This window comes from Equus quagga, chromosome 5, assembly GCF_021613505.1.
Source record: "Equus quagga isolate Etosha38 chromosome 5, UCLA_HA_Equagga_1.0, whole genome shotgun sequence".
NCBI classification, from domain to species: domain Eukaryota; kingdom Metazoa; phylum Chordata; class Mammalia; order Perissodactyla; family Equidae; genus Equus; species Equus quagga.
In genome coordinates this window covers 24,968,362-24,989,834 of record NC_060271.1, presented here as the reverse complement: position 1 = coordinate 24,989,834, position 21,473 = coordinate 24,968,362, and the positions used below count along the sequence as shown (strand labels likewise).

The 21,473-nt window shown below is 58.8% G+C and overlaps 1 protein-coding gene across 1 annotated transcript in view; it reads right to left on the bottom strand.

The window, feature by feature from the left end:
• Window positions 1–6,227: 6,227 nt before the first annotated feature.
• ADGRB2 (adhesion G protein-coupled receptor B2) overlaps window positions 6,228–21,473 on the bottom strand; it is a 36,580-nt gene continuing 21,334 nt past the window's right edge. Inside the window, exons 5-29 of the mRNA XM_046662147.1 lie at window positions 21,164–21,328; window positions 20,914–21,081; window positions 20,738–20,839; window positions 20,472–20,578; window positions 19,494–19,688; window positions 19,263–19,331; window positions 19,077–19,185; window positions 18,430–18,763; window positions 17,969–18,074; window positions 17,732–17,775; window positions 17,360–17,486; window positions 16,819–16,922; window positions 16,617–16,719; window positions 15,732–15,882; window positions 15,484–15,553; window positions 15,003–15,069; window positions 14,772–14,857; window positions 14,382–14,480; window positions 12,157–12,328; window positions 11,736–11,831; window positions 11,354–11,393; window positions 10,069–10,688; window positions 7,647–7,682; window positions 7,242–7,340; window positions 6,228–6,689 (exon numbers count right to left, since the gene is read on the bottom strand). Of these exons, the coding sequence (XP_046518103.1) occupies window positions 6,504–6,689; window positions 7,242–7,340; window positions 7,647–7,682; window positions 10,069–10,688; window positions 11,354–11,393; window positions 11,736–11,831; window positions 12,157–12,328; window positions 14,382–14,480; window positions 14,772–14,857; window positions 15,003–15,069; window positions 15,484–15,553; window positions 15,732–15,882; window positions 16,617–16,719; window positions 16,819–16,922; window positions 17,360–17,486; window positions 17,732–17,775; window positions 17,969–18,074; window positions 18,430–18,763; window positions 19,077–19,185; window positions 19,263–19,331; window positions 19,494–19,688; window positions 20,472–20,578; window positions 20,738–20,839; window positions 20,914–21,081; window positions 21,164–21,328 (3,455 nt within the window). The 3' untranslated portion in view covers window positions 6,228–6,503. The remainder of the gene's footprint in view (window positions 6,690–7,241; window positions 7,341–7,646; window positions 7,683–10,068; window positions 10,689–11,353; window positions 11,394–11,735; window positions 11,832–12,156; window positions 12,329–14,381; window positions 14,481–14,771; window positions 14,858–15,002; window positions 15,070–15,483; window positions 15,554–15,731; window positions 15,883–16,616; window positions 16,720–16,818; window positions 16,923–17,359; window positions 17,487–17,731; window positions 17,776–17,968; window positions 18,075–18,429; window positions 18,764–19,076; window positions 19,186–19,262; window positions 19,332–19,493; window positions 19,689–20,471; window positions 20,579–20,737; window positions 20,840–20,913; window positions 21,082–21,163; window positions 21,329–21,473) is intronic.

Genomic DNA, 21,473 nt, shown 5'->3' with positions numbered 1-21,473 from the left:
TGCCCAAGGTCACTCAGCAAGCTGGGGGTGGAGTTGCGATTTGAACACAAGCCTTGCCCCCAAAACAGACTCCATTCCTTTCCCGAGGGTGGCTGGGCTGGGCTGGGGCACAGCCCACTTGCCCATATCTGGATCCACAGAGCTGACAAGAACAAACAGTGGAGTTGGACCCGACCTAGCCTGGAGGTGGGTCCTGCCCTTCCCGCAGCCTCTTTCACTGCCCAGCTGGACTCTAAGCCTCTAAGCTCAACACTCCCCCAACACCCTCTCTGGGGCCTAGAGATGGACCCTTGTCTCAAGGTTCCCATGTGGGTTCCACAGCATCACACAGGCCCAGCGCTGGGCACCCGGCACAGCTCTCAGGTTCTGAGTCTCAGGATTCGCTCTAGCTTCTCTCGCACAGTGGTGCACTTCACAGGATCTGTCCTTCCCTCCTTCATGCAACCCCCCACCACACCTGCTCTGTGTATGGGCCCTGCAGGGAATCAGACTCAGTCCCTGCCTGGGAGGAGAGCTGACCTCTCCTCCCCAGCTCCCCACCCTCCCTGGAGACAGGGCTTGGGAAACTCAAAGCAGATCAGTGATTCTTAGGGAGAAGGGGAAACTGAGCGGCTCAGGGCAACACCCCCACACGCAGGCCAGTTTTCCTATGCCAACCCCAGGCTGAGCTCTGCCTCCACTGGGTTCCAGCACCACTCCCTCCCCAGTGGGTGGGAAGTGACAAATGAGTCTCAGGAAGTGGAGGGGGCAGTCGGCAATCGATGGCATTAACATGGTGCCCAAATTAAATATTGACTTTCTTGGTTGACTCTTGGTTGGATTGATGGCTGGGGCTGTGCCGTGCCACCGCAGGGGATGGGGACATACCAGCCTGGAGCAGGCCCAGTGGGGACCTGAGGCTTACAGGGAGGGCTCACCCCTGCACCTGCCTGGTCAGGAGGAGCAGCAGCAAGGGCTGCAGAGAGCCCAGGGCCCCAAGTCTATATCTCCATTTTGTGCCCTGGGAGCTCCCTAGGGAGTCCAGAGCTCCCTTCTCCCACAAGGTCTTAGAGCTGAGGTTTCATTGAGTGTGCCCCCCATCCCCATCCCCCCTTCAGGAAAGGTGACTGGCCTGCCGCCCAACAAATGAGCAGAATCAATCTCTGTGATGATAGCCATTACCAGGTCTCAGGACCCTGCCTCCCAGGATGGTAGGGTTGGTTATTTTTGGTCTGTCATTATGTAAGATCTTGGGGAGGGGGTATGGACAGCCTCTCCATTCCTGGAAACACTCCATCATCCTCTCCAGCTAATTCACCTTCAGAGCCTACAGCGGGCCCTGAGCTTTCTCTCCCTCTTTTCATAGCTCCACTTTAAGAATTGTCCATACCATCTTCATTTCTTCACCTCCCACTCACTCTACAGCCTGCTCCAATATGGCTTCCTGCCATGCCAGTGACTCTAGGCTAGCCCTTCTCCTGAGTTCCAGTTCTGTCTAACCACCTACTTCCTACTTGAAATTTCCCCTTGACTATCTGCGAGGTATTTCAAGGTTAACATGCCCAAGGCCAAAATCATGATTGTCTCCCCCAAAGCTGATCCTCTTCCCATGTCCCAAATCCAATAGCATGGTCATCCATCCACGTGCGTAAGACAGAAGCCCACACATCATCCTTGGCTCCTTCCCATACCATCCACACCAGGGGCTGACAATTCCATCCACTACACACATACAGATTCCATGCCCCCTCCATGGCATCCCCTAAAGTTTCCTTCATATGAATGGTCCCCTCACTGGTCTCTCTGCATCTGCCCTGCCCCCCATCCATTTCCCATCCACCCAGAGCAATCCTGTTAACATATAATTTTGATCATGCCAGTCCCCTGCTCAACACCCTTCTTTGACTTCCCACTAGTCTGAAATGCCAAAACCTTTATCAGAGTCTCCCCTGCCCTGGGTACTTAGCAGGCGTTTTGGGGGCATGAGAGGGGAAGGGTCTTCCTGGGGTTGGAGACCTTAGAGGAGTGCAGGGAGCAACAGTAGGTGGGGAATACTAGGGACTTGCCCTAAAAAGCCCCAAGGGGGACCCCATGAGCTGCCAGGGTGGACAAAAGGAACACTTGAGGGACATGAGTCTAAGAGGCAGAAGTTGGCAGCATCCCGCACCCAGGTTCTCCCTCAGGCCACCTAATTTCCTTTTAATTAGTGCCTAATGGAAGTGAATTAAACCCAATTGAGTTTTATGGTGTCTGTTCAAGTGCCAGCCCCAACCTGCCTCCCTTCTCCTAGGGTCTGGGGCTGCAGGTGGAAGGAAAGAAGACAGGTCGTGCAGTGGTTGTAGGGGTGAGGGCAGAGGGTGCGCCCTTCCCCCAGCCCTGCTGAGGTAGGGCCTAAGACCAGTCCACAGGTCTCCTCGGGACCGTCTCCCACTTCCCCAATACCCCCTCCCTGTCCACCTGTTTCCCCTGAATACCTAGATTCCAGGAACACTGACTGAGGACCTACTGCGTGCTGGCACTGTGCTGGGAACCTTCCCTGTATCAGCTCCTTGAACCCTCACCACGACCCAGTGAGGCGGGTAGTACTCAAACCTCCTTTTCACAGAGGACACTGAATTGACTTGCCCAAGGCCACTGCCTTTGTTCTGTTTAGAACTGGGCTGTCCAAAATGGTAGCCACTAGCCGCACGTGGTTACTGAGCGCTCAGAATGTAGCCAGACTGGACTGAGATGTGCTGTGCATGTAAAACACACACTAGATTTCAAAGACTTAGTACGCAAAAAGAATATAAAGTATCTCATTGGTAATTTTCTTTATTAATTATGTGTTGAAATGATGTTGATATATTGGGTTAAATATATTATTAAAATAAATTTCACCTTTTTTTTTTACTTTTTAAAAATGGCTATTAGAAAATTTAAAGTTACATATGTAGTTTGCATTACTTTTTTTATTGGATATTCCCCAGGGTCTGTCTTATGAAGGTAGGGCTGGTCTGCTCACCCATGACCCTGCGGTCAGGAAGGCAAGGAAAGGCTGCAGCCCTGCTTGGGTGAGCCTCTGTCTCACTTGGGAGGTGGCAGGTCCTTTCAGCACCCTGGACAGCACCCAGGGCTGGCTTCCCACTTGGGGTCCTAGGACAGTGCTGGAGCTCAGGATGGATTAACTGGGGGAGGGGTAGATGCCACCTGCACAATGCTCCCCACAGATAACCTCAAGTCACGTTCTGGGTACCGAGTGAAGAAGGCTTGGTAAGGATTATCATTCTCCCCATTTTGCAGATGAGGAAACCAATGAGAATTGTGCATTCCATCTGTTCACTCAGTAAAGACCCACTGATGCCTGCTCCACGTGGTGCCCTTGGCTGAGCACACAAACCCGAACCAGGTCGACGTAGATGATAGTAATTCTGTGTGAGCAGTGAGACAGCAAAAGTGTGGGCCAGCACTGTGGGAGCCGAGTGCTGACTGCCGAGGCACGGAGTTTACGGACAGCTTCCTAGAGGGACTACTTGAGCTGCGTCTGAAGGGGAGTTTGCCAGTGTAAACAGGAAAGATTTCCAGGCAGAAGGGACGGCATGTGCATAGGCAGGGAGGTGAGCTAGATGGGCCAGGAAAGGTAGGCAAGAGTCACAGCATCAGGGCCTTGCATTCTAGGCTAATTCTAGCATCTTTGGCAGGCTTCTGAGCAGGGCAGTGGCCTGGACAGATCTGCATTTTGGGGAGATCACACCTGGGGGCCAGGTGGACAAAGGACTAGAAACTGGAGGCAGAGAGAATAAGGAGGACAATGAGGTGAGAAATTCAAGTCCAGGAAAGAAACGACAGGTTGGTAGATATTAGCCCAAATGGAGGGGCTGTCAGGCCTACAGAGAAGGAAACCCACATCAGACAAGGTCCAGTGGCCTGCCCAGGGTCACACGGAAAGTCAGTGCCTGGGGAGTGGGGACTGAGTGGCAGAGGGGAGCACAGCCCTCAACCCAGGAAAGCTCTGCCCTGACCACGAGTCTCAAAGCCCTTGGGAGCCTCTGCTGCAGCTACGGTTGCTGTCTGAGCAGAATCAACAGGGTGATTCTAAATTTCCTCCTCAGACCGGATGCAAAGCAGGAAACTACAAGAAGGGAGGGGCATGCACATCGCAGCTCAGCCCCAGAGGGATTCTATGGTGGCCAGTGGAGCCAGAACTGGGAAGGAAGGAGACAGGGACACAGAAAAGGACTAAGAAGGCTTTAGGTGGTGGCTCGGGGAAAGGCCTGGCTCAGGATGTGGGTGGGGTCTGCTGGCACAAGGTGGGCCAGGGGCTTTGTTTGTGCCCACCACAGGGCCCTACCCCCTTCCTTGGGGGTTTTCTGATTGCAATTTAAGAGAAAGCTTCTTTCCCTCTGGAGGCAAAGTTGAGTGATGGGAGCTGGGAGAAGGAAGCCTGGTGGGCCCAGGGCGGTGAGGAAGCTTGCCTAAAAGAATGAAGCTAACACAGAGCAGCAGGAAGGGATGGAACATCTGACAGCACTCTGACCCTGGGTCCCTTCACCCAAGGCCAGCCACTCATGCCCACCACTGTCCTTGCTGCAGCTGGAAACTCCTGAATGGACAAAGTTCAGGATTCTGCTACTCCTGGCCAAAAGTCCCAAAATAATCACTTACAAGCTGTGAGAGTTTAGGAAAGTCATGTCCCCTCTCTGAGCCTTGATTTCCTCATCTGTAAAATGGGGCAGTCACAATACCTACCTTGAAGCCTCAGATGAAGTGGTGCCTGAGTGAGTGCTTTGTACACAAGTGCTGGGGCTGCCCGAGGGGAGGAGGGCCGAGGAGATGAGCAATCACAGGAGTGCAGGGGCCTGGAAAAGCCCAGGGCCGGGGCCACAGGCCTGAGGATTCTGCCCCCTCCTCTGACCAGGCCCACAGCAGGCAGGATTCAGAGACTGAGGGAGCCTGCACTGCCAGGGCCACCAGTCCTCCAGCCCCTCCAGGAGGCCATTAGCTGTGACCCCCCCACCCCACCCCAGAAGCCAGTCCCTCTTCCTTCTCCCCGATCCCGACTTCTACAGCACCTAACCCCTCCCTCTGATGTGTTGGCCACCCCTGGTGACTGACAGCTCTCCAAGGGCCTGCATCTGTGTCTGAGTTCCTGGGGAGGGGCCCAGAGGTGCCTGGACCACTAAATGACCAGGCCAGCAGTTGCACACCTGTGGCCCCTGCTCCCGATGCTGCCTGATCACAGAAGAGCCACGACACACACTACAAGGTGTCTCTGCATGCTGATCCTACGCCCCCTTTTCCTGGGTGCCAAGGAACTGAGCAAGAGGCCATCTACTCAGGTGTGTAAGGAAATCACCCCAGCAATGAGTCTCCCACCCTTGCCCTCTGGCACCAAGCCAGCCTGGCCTCTCCACCCCACACCCACCCTCAGCCCCGGCACTCAAGGCTCCACCACAACCCAGCTCCCCGCCGCTCCCCTGACGCCATGAAGGTCAGGTCACAGGAAGCTGAGCTCAAGCTTCCTGTCCTACCAGGGGGAGAGTGATAAAGGTGAAGGGTGGGGGGCTCTACCATCTACCAAGCCTGTGCTTGAAGTCCCAGCCCTGCCTCTGACTGTGGCCTTGAGCAAGTCACTCCCCATCTCTGGCCTCATTTTCCTATCCACAAAATAGGCAACCTAAAACCTTCCTGCAATGTTGTGTGAGGGGTCAGGGGTCGTGTGTGTGAAGCTCCTAGCACAGAGCATGGCATGAGACTGAGTGCCAAGTGGTAACAGTCAATACTTAAGGAGCTTCTTCTGTGCCAGGCACTTGCTATGTGCTTTACACGTATTAGTTTGTGTCATCCTCATAACCCAATTACCATCCCCATTTCACAGATGGAGAAACTGAGGTCACTAGGCTCTGCCTTGGCTCCAGCCCAAGCAGTCTAGCCTCTGGGCCCTAGTGAATAGCTGCCACGACCATCATAGCCACTGGGGAAGGTCCCCTCCAAGGGGTCCCACCCCACATTCCCGATCTGCTTACCCAGGCCCTACAGAGGAAGGGGTGTGTCCAAGGTCACCCAGGGAGTCAGGGGCAAGATGCGGTCAGAGCCCAGGTGCCCCCTCCCAGTCAGGGCTGGCCTGACCCCAACACATAATTTGATGAGACCAAGTGAGGTGAACCAAGGAGATGGAGGAACAAAGTCGGGGTCCCAGGGCTGGGCCCTCATCTAGGGGAAGTAAACAGCTCAGCAGCAAAATCCACAGAGTGAAGTTTATTCCCACAAAGTTTCCCTCCCCCCTCCCCAGCCCGGGACAGGGACAGACAGTCTGGGGCAAAGATGGGGCTCCAGTGGCTGAGGGACCTGTGAGAAACAGGGAAGGGCCCTGGCCCCCTAGACCACACCATTTCTGGCTCCCCCAGCCCAGCTGAGTCCACTGCGCCTCCCTGCCCAGCCCTCGGGAGAGGGGAGGGGGCGCTGGCTCCTGGGTAGTTCCAAAGTGGAGTGTGAAAATAGAGAGATATATATATTTATACGCAGTGGGCAGTCCGGCATGGCACTCACACCTCTGTCTGGAAGTCGCCATCAGGCGGTTCCGTGGGCTCCCAGGCTGTTGCTCGGTGCAGGGCCAGCCGTTCTCGGGGTTTGGGGGGCAGCGAGCCCAACGTCATAGACTTGAAGGTGCTCCAGCTCTGATGTCGCCGTGGTTGGGACAAGCCAGGACGCTCCCCTGGGCTGGGCTTCTCCTGTTGGGGGAGTGGAAAGGGTCCGTGGAAATGGGCCAGTACATTCTCACCCATTGCAATGGAGACAAAGTGAGGAGGCCCAGAGAGGACCTGTGATGCTCAAAGCTACTGAGCAATCAGATGTCAAAGCAGGGTTCAAATCCAGAGCCACCTGGCTCCAGAGCTGGGTTCCTGACCCCTGTGCTCAGAGTGGCCCCCTGGAACCATGTCTTCTGCCTGCCCCACCTCCTCAAGATCCTAGGGAAGCCCCTGTCAATGCTCCCTGTCCCCACACAGCCCCAGAACTGTCGCTTATGCCATGGGTAGGCCCTTGGTGAGGCGAGCCGAGGTTGACCAGGCAGGGAGGCAGGAAATGAGTCCCTCAGAGTCCACCTCACCCCTCCCCCAGCCCAGGGGGACTTAGGCCGGACACGCTCCATTTGGCTGCCCACTTAAGGACACACTCCACCGCTTCTCTCTCTGCAATGGGGGCCATGGGTCAGGGTCCAATCCCAGGGGCTGCTATGCCAGGTCGGGTCCTCGGCTTCGGGCAGCCACGAGAGGGGCCCTCACCTTGGCCGTGGACTGGCTGCGGTAGCGGTCGAAAGTGTGAAATTTCTGGTTGAGCTCGTGGTAGAGTTCCGAGTGCCGTTTCCGGGTGTGCATCACCTTCTGGGAGCCACAGGCTGTCAGAGGTGGTGCTCGCCCCGCCCCGCCCAGGGCACTCAGCGTCCCGGGTCCCCACATCCCTGCCTGCAGCTGGGCCCCTAGGACAAGGCCTGGCTCTCTCCCACCCTAGAGCTATGGGCTTGGGCAGAGAGGGGCTGTTGGGGAGACCCCACCAAAACCACAGGCTTGGGGTCTTGGGATCGGGTTCTGCAATAGGGCGTGGGCTAATTTTAGAAGTAGGCCCTCCAGGGACAGACACCACAGACAGATGCCCGCCCCTCAACACACACACCCACACACAGCACTTACCTCAAAGTCCAGGTCCGAGTACCGTAACTTCTTTCGCTGGGAAGGAGCACCAAGGAGGCAGAGAAGGAGAAAGCTTTTTACCACATGCATGAGCTTTAGGGACAAGAAATCTGGTACCCCAGAGTCTGCCTGCTGCACCATCCCCCCAGCCCAGGCCAAGGAGTTAGGAATCCTTCAAGGGTAGCCCTTGGGGTTGTGGGAACCAGGGCTGAGGCCTGGGGGCTGAGGCGCCGAGGCACCGCCCGGCCACAGGGCTGCAGCTCCGGCCCCCGGCCCACACTCCCTGCTGCCCCTGTGATGCACACACATGCCCCAACCTGCAGGCAGATGCTCACCAGGAGCATGCATGTGCGTGTGCGCACACACACACGGCACACGTGCAGATGCACGATCACAAACAGGCCAAGGGTCACAGTACAGACTTCCAATGTGGCAGGGACACGATTCCCACATGGGATCACAGAGCAGACGCTCGTTCCTCTGTACCGGGATTCCACCCCTCTGTCCTGCCCTGTCTTGCCCCTTTCTCTCTACCAACCACAGGCTCCCCTCTCCCTGGAACCCTCCACTTGTCCTGCAAACATGAGGACTCAGGTTTTCAGTCCTTCCTTGGACCCACCTTCCTCCTTTCCCTGCCAAACCAGGCCCTGCCTCCCTGACCTCCTCGCCCCCTCACACCTCTCCAGGCCTTCACTGCCCAAGACCACCTTCAAGGTCCCAACAGCCTCCAATCTCGGCAGCGTCCAGTGCGGCTCAAAGAGGAGGCCTGGGAGTGCTCATGAGACCAAGGCCAACTTTCCCAGGTTACACTGGGGAAAGTGAGGTCCAGGGAGGGGAAGGGACTTGCCCCAAGGCCCTCAGGGATGGCACTAAGACACTATCTAGATCTCCGAAGTCCCAGGCCCCACAGACATGCTCACCACCACTGGCCTTCAGGACACCATTCTCTCGGTCCCCCAGCTCTCCCTTTTGCTGCCACCCACCCTGGCTTCCCCAAGTAGGCCCTCCACACTCTGCCCTGGATCTTCTCCTGCCCTTGACCCTGCACGTGTGTCGTCTCCATTCTCAGCCACATCTTGCCTTCTGGAGGGAGCAAGACATCTCTCCCTGTCCCCTGCTGCCCACAGGCAGTGGACACACAGCTGTGCCCAATGGAAAAAACTCAGAGTTCCCCGCCCCAAACCCGTTCCTCCGCCTCCGCCCCCGCCCCATCGCAGTTGCCCACACCAGAATTCTGGACGTCATCCTTGACCCCTCAAGATGCTGTGACATTTATGGCTACCTCCCACACAGGGAGCCCATGCTGACCCCTCCTCAGTGGCCCAACCACGGGCAGGTGTCCACAGAACGAAACCTGCCATGACGCTGTGCGCACCCTCCCCACTGCTGGTGTCGAGTGTTCTGTCTTTGTTACGCCTTCCTGTTTCTGCCATCTGCAGCAGGAGCAGGCACCAACTGTTCAAGAAACATTTTGGGAGAAAAACTAAACTTGCGAACCCTCTAGCTGCTAACTTAATTTCCTTTGTGTGGAGGATGGGGAGCAGGTTTCTGAGGCAGAACATGAGCAACCAACTGTGTCAGCTGTGACTCCTGCCCTTTTCCTTATCCACATCCCCCTCATCCCTCCAACTAGAATTCTAGAATGTTCTAGAGTTCCACAGTGGGCCACTACCACCTGCTTGTTGCCAGTGACTCCCTGCAGGGAGCAGGCCTGAGAAGGCCAGAGGGAAGGTGGGGCATCTGCAGAAAACCCACAGAGAAGGACAGAGAGGGGCTTCCATTTTCTCAGGAAGAGAGGGTCCATTACCACAGGCCTACGGGCAGTGCCTGAGGCTGATTTCAGGGATGATAGCAGCAATTCCCAGTTATCTAGCACTTTCCATCTGTTCCATACAGAGATAAATGTTTTTTATCACTCAATTAGTCCTCACGACAAGTCTACACAGAGGCTGCTATCTTATCCCCACTTTGCAAATGAGGAAACTGAGGCTCAGAGAGGTTATCCTCAAGATCTCCCTGCTGATCAGCAGCACTCAGCTCTGAACTGGCTCTCAGCCTAGATTACATCTCTTCTCTAACAACACAGCACTGGGCCTGAGCCACAGGCCTCTTAAAGGAAGACCCATGCTAACCAGGCACCCCAAAGCAGGCACTAGGCAAGTGTGAATGCCTCGAGAAGTCCACCCTCAGTGCACAAAGGCCAAGCCCACTTGAGGAGTTCAGAGAAACCCGGATTCCCTTGGAGCCGCTGTGAGCACACACAGAGGCAGAAACGCACAGCACACACACTCCCGGGAACTTTGTACAAAGCTGCTGCTCTGGGGAGGTTGCCAGCTGCCCCTTCCTGGCTGCTGCCTGCGACTCAGTCTCAGGCACATGGGGCAGGCCTCCCAGCCCCACCCCATGCCCTACCGGCCCTCACCTCCAGGGAGCCCAGCTTCATGGTGGAGCCGGGCACGGTGCGGGGCATGGTCCGGCTACGCTCCCCTGGCTCGGGTACTTGGCGGGCGCTGGGCGTCGGCGGCGGTGGTTGGAAGGTCATCCCATAGGGGTTCTGTAGAGACCCATAGGCAGGGCCCAGTCCCAGGCCCGAGTGGTCCACAGACAGGAAGCTGGGGTAGCCTTCGGTGTGGGTCAGTGTCTTGGCAGCCCGCCGCGGGGTGCCCTCAGGCCGGGCCCTCTGGGGATCCTCGCCACCTCCGCCTCCACTGCCAGGCTGCAGGCTCAGAGTCCGCCGGGGCAACACCATGTAGTCCCCCTCAGAGCCAGGCTCGGCTGGCCGCAGCCATGTGAGGTCCAGCTGCCGCAGGCCACCCTCCCCACACATGTACACGGGGTTGGCCTCCTGGGGAGGCGGCGGCTCCCCCAGCCCTGGTGAGGCTCCCATGGGCACCAGGATATTCCCAGGCAGTGGTGAGAAGCTGAGGCCGCCCTCGGGACCCACGAGGCAGGACTTGGGCTCCTCGTCCTCGTCCAGGGACAGGCGGGACAGTGTGCCCGTGATGGTGGACGGGTTGCAAGTGTTGACCTCCTTGAACAGAACTGGGGGCAGGAGTGGGAGGGAGGTAAGTCCTGGGGAGGAGGAGCCCCCAGATGCCCTTGCCCGGGCTGGGCAGGTACCAAGCCCCTGAGCTTGGACAGAGGAGGAATCTGGGTCCTGAAGAGACAGCTGGGTGGCTGGCACTCTCTCACACTTCAGGGGTTAAGACAACGACTAACCCAGAGGCCACGGTAAGGCAGGGGAAGGCCCAGCTCCCACAGTGCCCTGGTGCAGGTCCTAACCTCTGAGCCCAGAGCCCCAAGGCTGTCTAAAGGGCCTTGCTCCTCCCCCCTCCCTGGGCAGCTCCTCCCCAGGAGACAGACCTGGAAAGAGATTCTAGTAAGAATCACAGAAATGTAACAGCCGCTATGTGCCAAGCACCCTGGTCAGCACTTGATGTCTCCTAATTCACTCAAGGCTCCCACCCACCCTAGGAGGACAGATTTCTCTCCTTTACACATGTGTTAACTGAGGCTCAGAGAGGTAAGCTGTTCACCCAAAGTCACACAGTAAACGGCGTTCAAAGCCTTGAATCCAACTCAGGGCTGTCTGGCTCGAAGCTAATCCTATGGCCAGATCCCTCCCAGGGCCTCCCATGATGGGGCTGGGTGCCCTCCCTTCTTGCCCATCTCCGGGGCCCTTCTTGGCTCTGCCCGAGCACACTCACCTGTCTGACAAGCCAGATCCACATCCTTTTCAAAGTCTGACTATAGGCAGAGAGGGAGAGAGCAGATGGGCAGAGAGAGATCAATGTATCAGGGTGGGGGGCTCAGGCCTCTCCCTACCCACCCAGAGGCGCTGCCCATAGCACACTGCCCAATGGGGTGCAGAGAGGCCCCAGACGAGGTCTACTCCAGCCCCAGCTATAGGGGGAGAAACTGCATGGGGAAGGACTTGCCCAGTGCCACCAGCCGTCAGTGGCTGAGCCTGAATCAAACCCAGTCTCTGTCCCCTCCCTGCCATGGATGGGGTAGATGAGGGGTCTGGGGCAGGTGGACGGCAGGGGTGCCCAGAACCCACCTGTGCCCTGCCTAGGCCTGCTCACTCACCAGGATCTGCAGCTGCCCGTTCTTACACGAGTCGGGCGAGTCTTCACTCTCATCGGCCCGGCACACACCCATCTGGCACTTAACCACGTCCTGGACCTGGGGGCAGCGGGGGCCTGCTGGGCCTGAGGCCACCACAGGGCCCCTGGCCACAGCTGGCTGTGCCCCCCACCCCAGGCACCCAGGCAGGAGTGGAAGAAAAGAAGCGCATCCAGCCTAGGGGAAGGTCAGAGGGGAGAAGGAGCCCCAAGAGGCCAGGAGGCCGAGGCCAAGGACAAGGCTGCCCCAGGCCAACAGCTTCCATATCAAGGGCTGCCCAGCTGGGGGTCTGGTTGGGGCCTCATCCTCCCATGTGCATGGTGGGGAGAAGCGAGAGGACTGGCATGGTGAGGGGCAGGCAGCGGCGGGAGAGGCGCAGCCCCACCTCTCGGCGCAGGAAGCAGTGCACAGCGGTGATGACAAAGCCCTGCGCGGAGTTGAAGACAGCGAAGAGGGCCTGGAAGAGGACGGAGCGGCGGTCGGTCATGGCCAGGACGGCAGACATCCAAGTGAGCGCCAGCAGGGGCAGCACCACGCAGGAGCTCCAGAGCGAGGCCCTGAGGACAGCAGCAGAGGGTCCATCAGAGTGACACTCCAGAGGTCAGGGCGGGCTGAGCCCAGGCCTGTACTCAGCCTGGGCCCTTAAGCTCCCCAAGACTGGCAGGGCCCCAAACTCTAAGACCTCAGTAATGTCCCCAAGCAGAGAGGGGCTGAGGAGCCGAGACAGAGAAACAGAACAGAGACAGAAAGCAGAGAACTGTGGGGCCAGAGCAGGGACCAGGAGAGGTGGGAGGGACAGATGCACTGACACAGTAGGACTGAGACAGAGGCAGCATCAGGGGACAGAGACGGAGAAGATGGAAGAGGAGAGGAGGAGGGAGACAGAGGCAGATGCTGTGAGTTTCAGCCTCAATTTGCACAGAATCACAGGCCTGGGCCTCATCCCCAGAGACTGTGGGAGAGGAGGAAAGGAAGAAGATGAAGAGAGACGACAGATATAGTGAGAGAGAGCCTGAGATGGGCAGAGTCACCCAGAAAGATTAAACAGGCAGAGCACAACTCTGGGGAGAAGATGGGGGCCAGGGGGTGCAGCACAGGCTCTCCCTTCAGTTTCCCAAGGAGGGAGCACCGGGCTCCCAGCGGCTGCTCAGAGCCCTGGACAAAAAGATCACAGCTGGGGCTGGCTGTAAGAGCTGGGATCAGGGCCTAAGCCACACCCCACACCACCACCACCACCTTGACAGGTGACAGCAGAGGACAGAAGGAGATAGGCCCTGCATCCAGGCCCCAGTGCCAGCCTGCCCCCACTGGCTACAGCCTACCAGGGCACGGCAGGGCAGTCTTGCCCTACTGGGCCAGGTGCCACACTCAGCCCACTCTGCCTCATGAACGCCCCTGGTGGGAGAGCCAGGCAGCGTGGGGCACAGCTCTGGACAAGGCAGAGACATGGGCAGGGGGCCAAGACCTGTTCTAGAAAGAGCAGTTCAGGGCTGTTCAGCCTGGCGAGGGGCGGGCCCACTGTTCTCCACAGCCGCCGGGGGCAGAGCCAAGACTAAAGACAGGGCTAATCACAGTCATATGAGCGACCATTGATTAACCACAATTCTCTGCCAGGCCCTACACTGAACACTTGACGTACATTAGTTCACACTGTGATCAAAACAACTCCAATAAACAGGCATGGGGATTATTATCCCAATTTACAGATGAGGAAACTGGAGTGCACCCAGCTGGGCAGGGAGAGAGAAAGCTGGGATGCTAAGCCAGCTTGGCCACCTCCAAAGCCCACCCTTTTAACTGCTGGTTCTGAGAGACCGGGTCAGAGAGGCAGATGGCAGCCCAAGTGAGGAGCTTCCACCACGCCAAGCTTCCCAGAGATGCTGCCAGCTGCCTCCAGAGGCACTGAGCTCTCAGATCTTGGAGGTGTGCAAGATAAACCTGGACCCCACTGGTCAAGGAGGCTCAGATGGATCTCTGGCCCTGGGGGGGAGGTTGGGCCCGAGGCCCTTGTGGATTCATTCATTCCATTCTTGCACGGCTGGGGTTTTAAGACTCTCAGCTGCCAGGAGGGTCTCAGTGAACCAAGTCTCTACCTCCAAGATTGTCTGTCCCCCTATTGATTGTGAGATTCGCTGCCTCTGAATTTTTAAGTCTCGAATTCTATGACAGATGATAAGACTCTGTGATTCACTCATTCTAACATTCTTAGCTTCTGATTATCTTATTCTAAGATTCTATCCTTCTAATTCTAAGGTTCTATGGACTCAAAAATTCTAAGAGCCTAAGATTCTACGAGCCTTTGTAGGGTGGGGGTGTAAGGAGGGGTCTGCGGCTGTGCCTGGATAAAACATAAGCCGGGAGTGGGGGCAGGGGTGGGGAGCAAGGGATGGGCACAGGAACCCAGCATTTTCTGGGAGACACAGACATTCACTCCCTGTCATCCTTTGCCACCTCGACGCTGAGCCCTTCAGAGTGTGTGGCAGCTGGCAAGGCAGGGCAAGCTTTCCAGGGCACTGGGCTGATGTCCCTCCTCCCCCAACCATGGGCACTGCCCCCCATTCTTTTGCCCCCGCCCGCCCGCCCCCCCTCTTCCCCGGGGGCACAACTAACATGGCGTTCCTGGCCGAGGCTGAGCTGAGCAGGGGGCTGGGGACCGCTCCACACGCTGAGCAGGGGAGGAGCAGGCTGGCCCAGGGGCACCGCTCCGACCTCGGGGGCGGCACAGACACGGGAGAAGGGGGGAAACACATGGGAAGTGGGAGGAGATGGGGCAACGTGAGCCCCGAGTGGGATGGGAGGGGGAGGGCAGACGAGAGAGAGAGGTGGGTTAGGGCGGGTGAGGGGCTGCAGCTGAGCACTCCAGGTGCCCACCTTGCCTGCACCCTTGATGCGCCAAGGTCAGGGAGCCCCGGTCACGCCGTCAAGCCCTGAGACTCCGAGAGTGGCCACGGCCCTCCCTACACCATTTCCCTCAAGGCGAAGTCGCAGAGACCCCCTTACCCGGCCCTCTGCTTCTTGGACTTGTCTGAGATGCCATCACGCGCCATGAGCTTGTTGAAGACGATGATTCCGATGAGCATATTCACCTGGGGGCCCGGTGGAGCGGGGTGGGGGAGACAGGATCACCAGTTGCCCTCCTGGCAGGGAAACCCCCAGGCAGGAGCTGTGATACAGGGAGGAGGTAGAGCCCCTGGGGCCACGCCCCTCCCCGGACGCTGAAGGGGCACATACCAGGACAATGACGGCCGCAGGGCCTACAAAGGCGTAGAGCAGGCCACCCTCCAGGGAGAGCCAGCAGCTGGGGTAGGGGGCAAAGAGGGGGCGTCAGATACCAGCAGGTTCGCTCCCCACCCTCAAACACCACCCCTCAGTGCCCCCTGGGCTGCCAGGCCCACATCAACAGACAGGGTTAGAGTGAGCCACTGGGTCTTGCTGAGCCTCAGCTTCCCCTCTAATAAAGGCCCAGGCCCTGAGGCTACCATGAGGAGAATACAAGGCTGATAGATCCCTGAGCTAAATGGTTCTCAGAGATTCTCTGATCCCAACACATCCTTCTATGTCAGGGAAACCGAGGCTCAGAGACGGAGAAGAATTTGTCCAAAGTCCCAAAGCAGATGTGGGCTAGAATTGCAGCCTAAGAAGGCCTGATGCCCAGTCTGGTAACCTAACAGGCCCACTAACTCCCAGTGCCCACCACGGGAGGCCCACGTACTAGCTGGATGTACCATATCCTTTGGTGCGGGTAAAGCCCACAGACACGGCCACCACCAGGGCAGGCAGACCTGGAAGAGTGGGAGGAGCCACAGTGAGACGGTTGCCAGGCCTCAGGGTCCTCTCCTCCCAGACCCCCAGCCCGGATGCGCCTGTGCCCAGAGAGCCAGGCCAGGGCCAGAGCTGAACCTCTCCTGCTGACCCTGCCCCCAAGGCCCAGGGACAGAGGCCAGCAGGGGCCCTGCTCACCCCAGCCCAGGCAGAGGAAGCGCTTGCGAACGAGGCGGGTGCGCATCCGCCCGATGACAGCCAGGTAGGACTGCCAGGCCTCAGTGAGCACCCAGCAGAAGGAGGAGAGGAAGAAGAAGTGCAGGAAGGCGGCTGTCATGGTGCACACACCCTGCAGGGAGAGGGAAGGGGAGGGAGTGGCCCTGAGCAGCCGCCAGGGCGGGAGGTGCCAGGCGTCCCACGCCCGCCACTGGGCGCTGCCATGGCCGCCCACCCGAGCTCCACCCACCACAGAGCCCTGCCAGGCACCCCCGCCTTCCTGCACCCACACACAGCACGACACAGGCCCGGTGACACGCAAGCAGCACTCGGCATCCGGGAGGCGGGTGGGCAGGCCACCCACGCATAGATGGGGCTGGCAGGGAGGGGGGCAGACAGGAGCACCTACCACGTCACAGCCACGCAGGCCCCACGCCTGGCACTCATGGTGCTGGCACTGGGCGGACAAGGCCGAGGGGGCATGAGGGACAGCCAGCATAGGTCATTCACAGGCAGGTGACACAAGAGGCCTTGCTCAGGCTCCCACGTGCCCGCAGTCATGAGGCGGCCCAGGCTCCACAAATGCCACCCACCCAACACACGTGCACACAGGTTCGTGTACACGTCCACAGATGTACACAGACGTTCGTCACTGGAATACACACACACCCCTTCTCCAGCGCCCTCACGGATGCTCACACACACTATTTCCCACACACACCCTCACTCAACACACGGCTCAACTGTATACAAACATCTCTCACTAAGTTACCTACACACAAACACACACCGCCACCTGCAAACACTCTCTGCCCTGCCCCCCCCCCACCTCGCTCACACCCTGCACCCCCGTGAGCCTGCACCTGCCTTGCTCAGCACCCGCGACTGGCCCACAAGGATCAGGATGTTGGAGGCCAAGATGGACAGGCAGAAGTTCAGCAAGATGATGGAGCGTTCAGACTTTATGAACCTGTGAGGGCACGGTGGGCAGAGACAGAGGAGCCAGCTGCCCCACCCAACCTGGGGTTGCCGGCCACCTCCCGCCCCGCCCTGCCTGTGTCCCACCTACCTCCAGAAGGCGGCGTAGATGGCAAGGAGGGTGAGCAGCGCCATGCAGGACACGGCACAGCCGATCACGAGGGGGACCGAGGGGGAGCCTGCCAGCTCCAGGGTCTTGGGGAGACGAGCAGAGGGAGAGGGCAGCTGCAGGGGTGACCTTATCCTCCCCACTCCCTGTCTAGTACAAACTGGCATCTGCACCTTTGTCATACCCACGCACAGAAGGGGACTCACCGCTGTGTTCACATGTGCACAGAGCAGACCCAGTCACACACGTGGACGCATATTTATGCTCAGTCACCCCCTCTTCCACACACAAGCTGACACATGTGTGTGTCCATGCACGCAAACGCCCACCACCACACACCCCAGGTACATGTCATCACTGTGACCACCATCCCGGGGACAGCCTTTCATGCACAATCCCACAAGTGTACCTGCTCAGGTGCAGAAGCGGGATCACCCAGGTCCCTGCCAAGACTGTCAGAGATGGCCACCAGCAACCCAGGAGCCCCCTCCCCTGCCTGACCCAGGCTTTTCCTCCCACTCACCAGGTCCTTGGGCAGCTGGGCCAGCACAGCAAAGGTGGACAGGTGCTGGCACTGGCAGCGGGTGTGGGCTGCCTGGGTCTCCAGGGTCTGGCAGCTCTCGGTGTCCCAGTCCCCTGAGCTGGCATCTCTTGGGTGACGGGAGAAGTGGACTGAGCCCCAGGCCAGCTGTACTGGCCACTGCCCAAGGACAAGTGAGATCCAGGGCAAGGCCACGTCTAAGAGGCAGGCAGTTGGGAGACCCAGGATGTGCTGTTGATCCCTTAGGCCCAGGATGGCACCAAGGAACCCTTTGACCTCACGGGCAGGAGGTCCCCTCCTGAGGAGAAGTCCTGGGGCAGCCCCCTCCCCACACAGAGCCCCGGCCCAACTCACGCTCTGGAGTAGTCCCAGCTGGCGCAGTGGGGATCTGTGGTGCCCTGGGGAGCAGAAGACATGAGCGCAGTGTGGGCTGGGGAGCTCACCAGCCCTGACCACCACCAGCCTGCCACGGCAGGCCCCACACAGGTCAGAGGTTCAGCCTGCTATGGGACAGACCACCTCCCCATCAGACAGGCCTTTGGCCACTCACGTTAGGGTATACCTGGGGTCCCTGTCTGGGCCCCCACTCACGTTGATGATGTAGGAGAGCTCCACTGTGATGAGAGGCTCAGCTGGTGGCTGGGTGGGGGGCCGCACAGTCACTGTCATTACCCTGGATGTGACGGCTAGCGGGGGCCTGAGGGACAGGCACTGAGGTTGGCTCCTGCCTGCAGGTGCCCAGACCCAGGGAGGATTTCCGAAAGTACTTTGGATGGAGGGCAGCGGGCAACCAGAAAGCCAAGGCCCAAAGCAAGGCCTAGAGCTCGGTGGGGTCTAGAGCTCAGTTCAACACTCCCTGGACCCCCCTTGAAGCCTCTGGGAGCTGCATGGTCATCTTTGAGAAGGACCAGTGTCCAGAACCAGGCGAGGGCTCCCCAAGGCTGCAGGAGGCCACAGATGGCTGTCTCTGTGGCCAACACAGGCTCAGCTCCTTCCCTCACCTGGGCCTCCTGGACCCTCAGCAGCCCGATCCACCCCTCCCAGGGACTCACCTGGGGGGCGGCAGGATGAGGCCGAGGGTGCGGTAGAGCACAGCACCGATCACAAAGTAGGAGGAGGACTCCTCGGGGTCTGCCGGGAGGAGGCGCTGGTGGGAGTAGCCTGGACCAGGGGGCACCGTTCCCGGGCCCCTCCCCCTGCCAGGGCTGCCTGCTGCTGCCCCAGATGCAGCTGGCTTCCCTGGGGAGGAGAGGCTGAGCACCTCCTTGGGCAGGAAGAGGCGGTCCTCAGAGTGCCGCACCCAGTCCTTCATGCCCCGGCGGCCCCGCATGGGGAATGTGATGTCGCTGGACACAGCGGAGACGGGCTCTCTCTGGATGCTGATCACTGCAGGGGAGGAAAGGGGGCAGATCGCACCGGAGACAGACAGACAGAGACAGAGGGGACAGACACAGGAGAGAAGACAGACGTGGGGGAGACAGACATCAGGAAGGCAGATGCAGACACGGAGGTCAGTACAAACACAGAGATGGGGGAAGGGAAGAAACACAAAGAGAAAGATACAAATAAGGGGTTAAATGAGGGAAAGACAGGGCCAGAGACAGAGAGAAATAGGAAGAGCCCTCAGAACCATCCCTTCCCAAGGGTGGCCTGGGTTCCACCACATACTGCACCCCCTCCCTTGCCTGCCTCCTAGTACCCAGGTTGTCTGTGACGATCAGAGAGCTCTGGAAGGCCTTGAGAGCATCGCCCACCAGGTGAATGAAGTCCTCCACAACACGGAGCAGGTGCACGGAGCCAGGGGACACCTGGGGGCAGAGAGTTTGTAAGGGTCCAAGGCGGGGGTGGGTCATAGGGGAAGAAGCCTGGAAGCCCAGGCCCTTACCTGCTGAGCATCATCCCACTTGTCCTTGTTCTCTGCATCCACCATGAAGCTCACTACCTGGAAGAAGCGCTGGGGAAAGAGCAGCAAGTGTCGGGAGGGGCCAGCCCAGAGAAGGGAGCTCTCCCGTTACAGCCAACTTGTCACCCCCAGCAGACTCTGCCACGGGGGCTCGGCCTCCCACTTCAGTCTGGGGCTTCAGCCCTGCTTCCTTTTGGTGAGTCAGGGCGGTACCTGCACATCATCAGCCGAGGGCACATAGGTGGCCCTCTTGAAGGTGTCAGTGACGTTCCTCAGAATGTCCACGGAGAAGAGCAGATCCCCGCTATAGTAGGTGCGCCGGGCCAGCAGCTCCTGCAGGCTGCGCACCACTTGTGACATGCCCTCACCCGCCAGCATGCGCTGCCCCTTGGCCAGGTGCTCCCGAAGCTGCAGGTGACAGGTGGACTGCTGTCACTGGTATGCAGGAGCTGGGACCAGCCCCTGGCCCGTCCCACTCCAGTCCACCTATTGCTTGTATCCAGGGTAGAGGGAGGGGGAAAAAGTCAGATAGAGATGCTTGAAGGGGCCTGAGAAAGAGATCCATAAAGAGAGAATCTCCAAAGATACTTTAAAAAGACTGAAACAGAAATAGCTAGAGCAAGAAGGTGCTCAGATGTACGTATAAAAGATGATAAGCACAGTACAGGGACAGGGTACCTTCCCATCCCAGAGGGGTCATGCACACACTGGGGTGTGATGCTCACTCTCTCTCTCTCTCTTTCAAATACAAGCCCCAAATGCAAATACACAGCAAATATCAATTACAATCAAACATCTACACACAGGCCACATTCACTGACAACATTCTTACCCCATGCCAGGCCCTCGGCTGGGCACTGGGGACACATAAATAAATTCAACTTTGCCCCTGCCTTCAAGGAGCTCCCAGTCTAACAGAACACAGACATTTTAAGGAGCGCTCCTAACACCTAATGACTAAGCAGCTCAGGGGGCCATAAGGGCATCAGGGCTAAGGAAAAGACACTTGAGAGTTAGGCCCTGAGGTATGAGTAGGAGTTTGCCAGGCAAGGATAGGCACAGCCAGGCAAAAGTGGGCACAGCGAATATATGCCAAGGCATACGGGCATGAGCAAGAACCAAGCTCCCCCTACCCCCTACCAGAGTCTGGAACAGATCCTACATCACCCCAGCCCAGCAGGGCACACTCACTGATAGATACAGGTAGCGGTACTCATGGGAGATGCAGCGGGCAAAGCTGGGCAGCCCCCAGTATGCCACGCCCTGGGCACTGAGGAGGCAGCGGCGGCTGGCAGACCCTGCAGGGGGACAGGACAGACGGTTGGGAGTGGGGGCTAAGCTCTCACCCACTTCGCTCCGCACCTCAGGATGGAAGCTCAATGAAGCTGGGGGCCCAGAAGGGGGCAGCAAGGATGGCGGGGGTGGGTGACTGCAGGGAGAGCCACCCCGCCCCTCACCCGAGGCATTGGGGGGGCACTTGTTGTAGATGATCTCGCCAGCAGCTGCCTTCTTCCACGTCATCAGCATCACGTACTCGTCCCTGCACATCTCATGGAAGGCTGTGGGTACAGCGGAGGCGCTCAGCCAGGCCCACATGCTTGTCCCCCAGCCCCCTGGGTGATGCGGGCAGTACCTGGACACCTCTTCTCACTGCAGGGCTTCACCTCCTCTCCGGTGCCCTCGCAGGGGTAGCCCTGCGCGCCCGTGGCCTGGCACATGCGGAAGCGGCGCTGCCAGCCGGTGTCACACGTCTTGGAGCATAGGCTCCACGCATTCCACGGCCCCCACTTGCCATCTGTGGCTGCAGGAGATGGGGGCATGAGTGGCCCCAGGTGCCCCCAGGGCCAGGGCCGCCACTTGCCGCCCTTGCACCAAGCACTCACCCGGGCACTCAAGGTTGCCACACTCGCGGGTGTCGGTGAGGGCACCCGTACACGTGGCCCAGGCTGGGCCAGCCACACTGCACTTCCGGCTGCGCTGCTGGGTCCCATTGGCACAGGACGTGGAGCATGGGCCCCAGGGACCCCATTCTAGCCACTGGCCTTCCACTGCATGGGGAGACACAAGCAGGGGTGGCCGTTGAGCAAAGGGTGTGAGGACTGGTGGGGGCAGAGCACCACAGGGAGATGGCAGAGCCTGCTGGCATTCAGACTTGAGCCAGGTAGGACCCACTAAAGAGGCGTGAATGAAGGG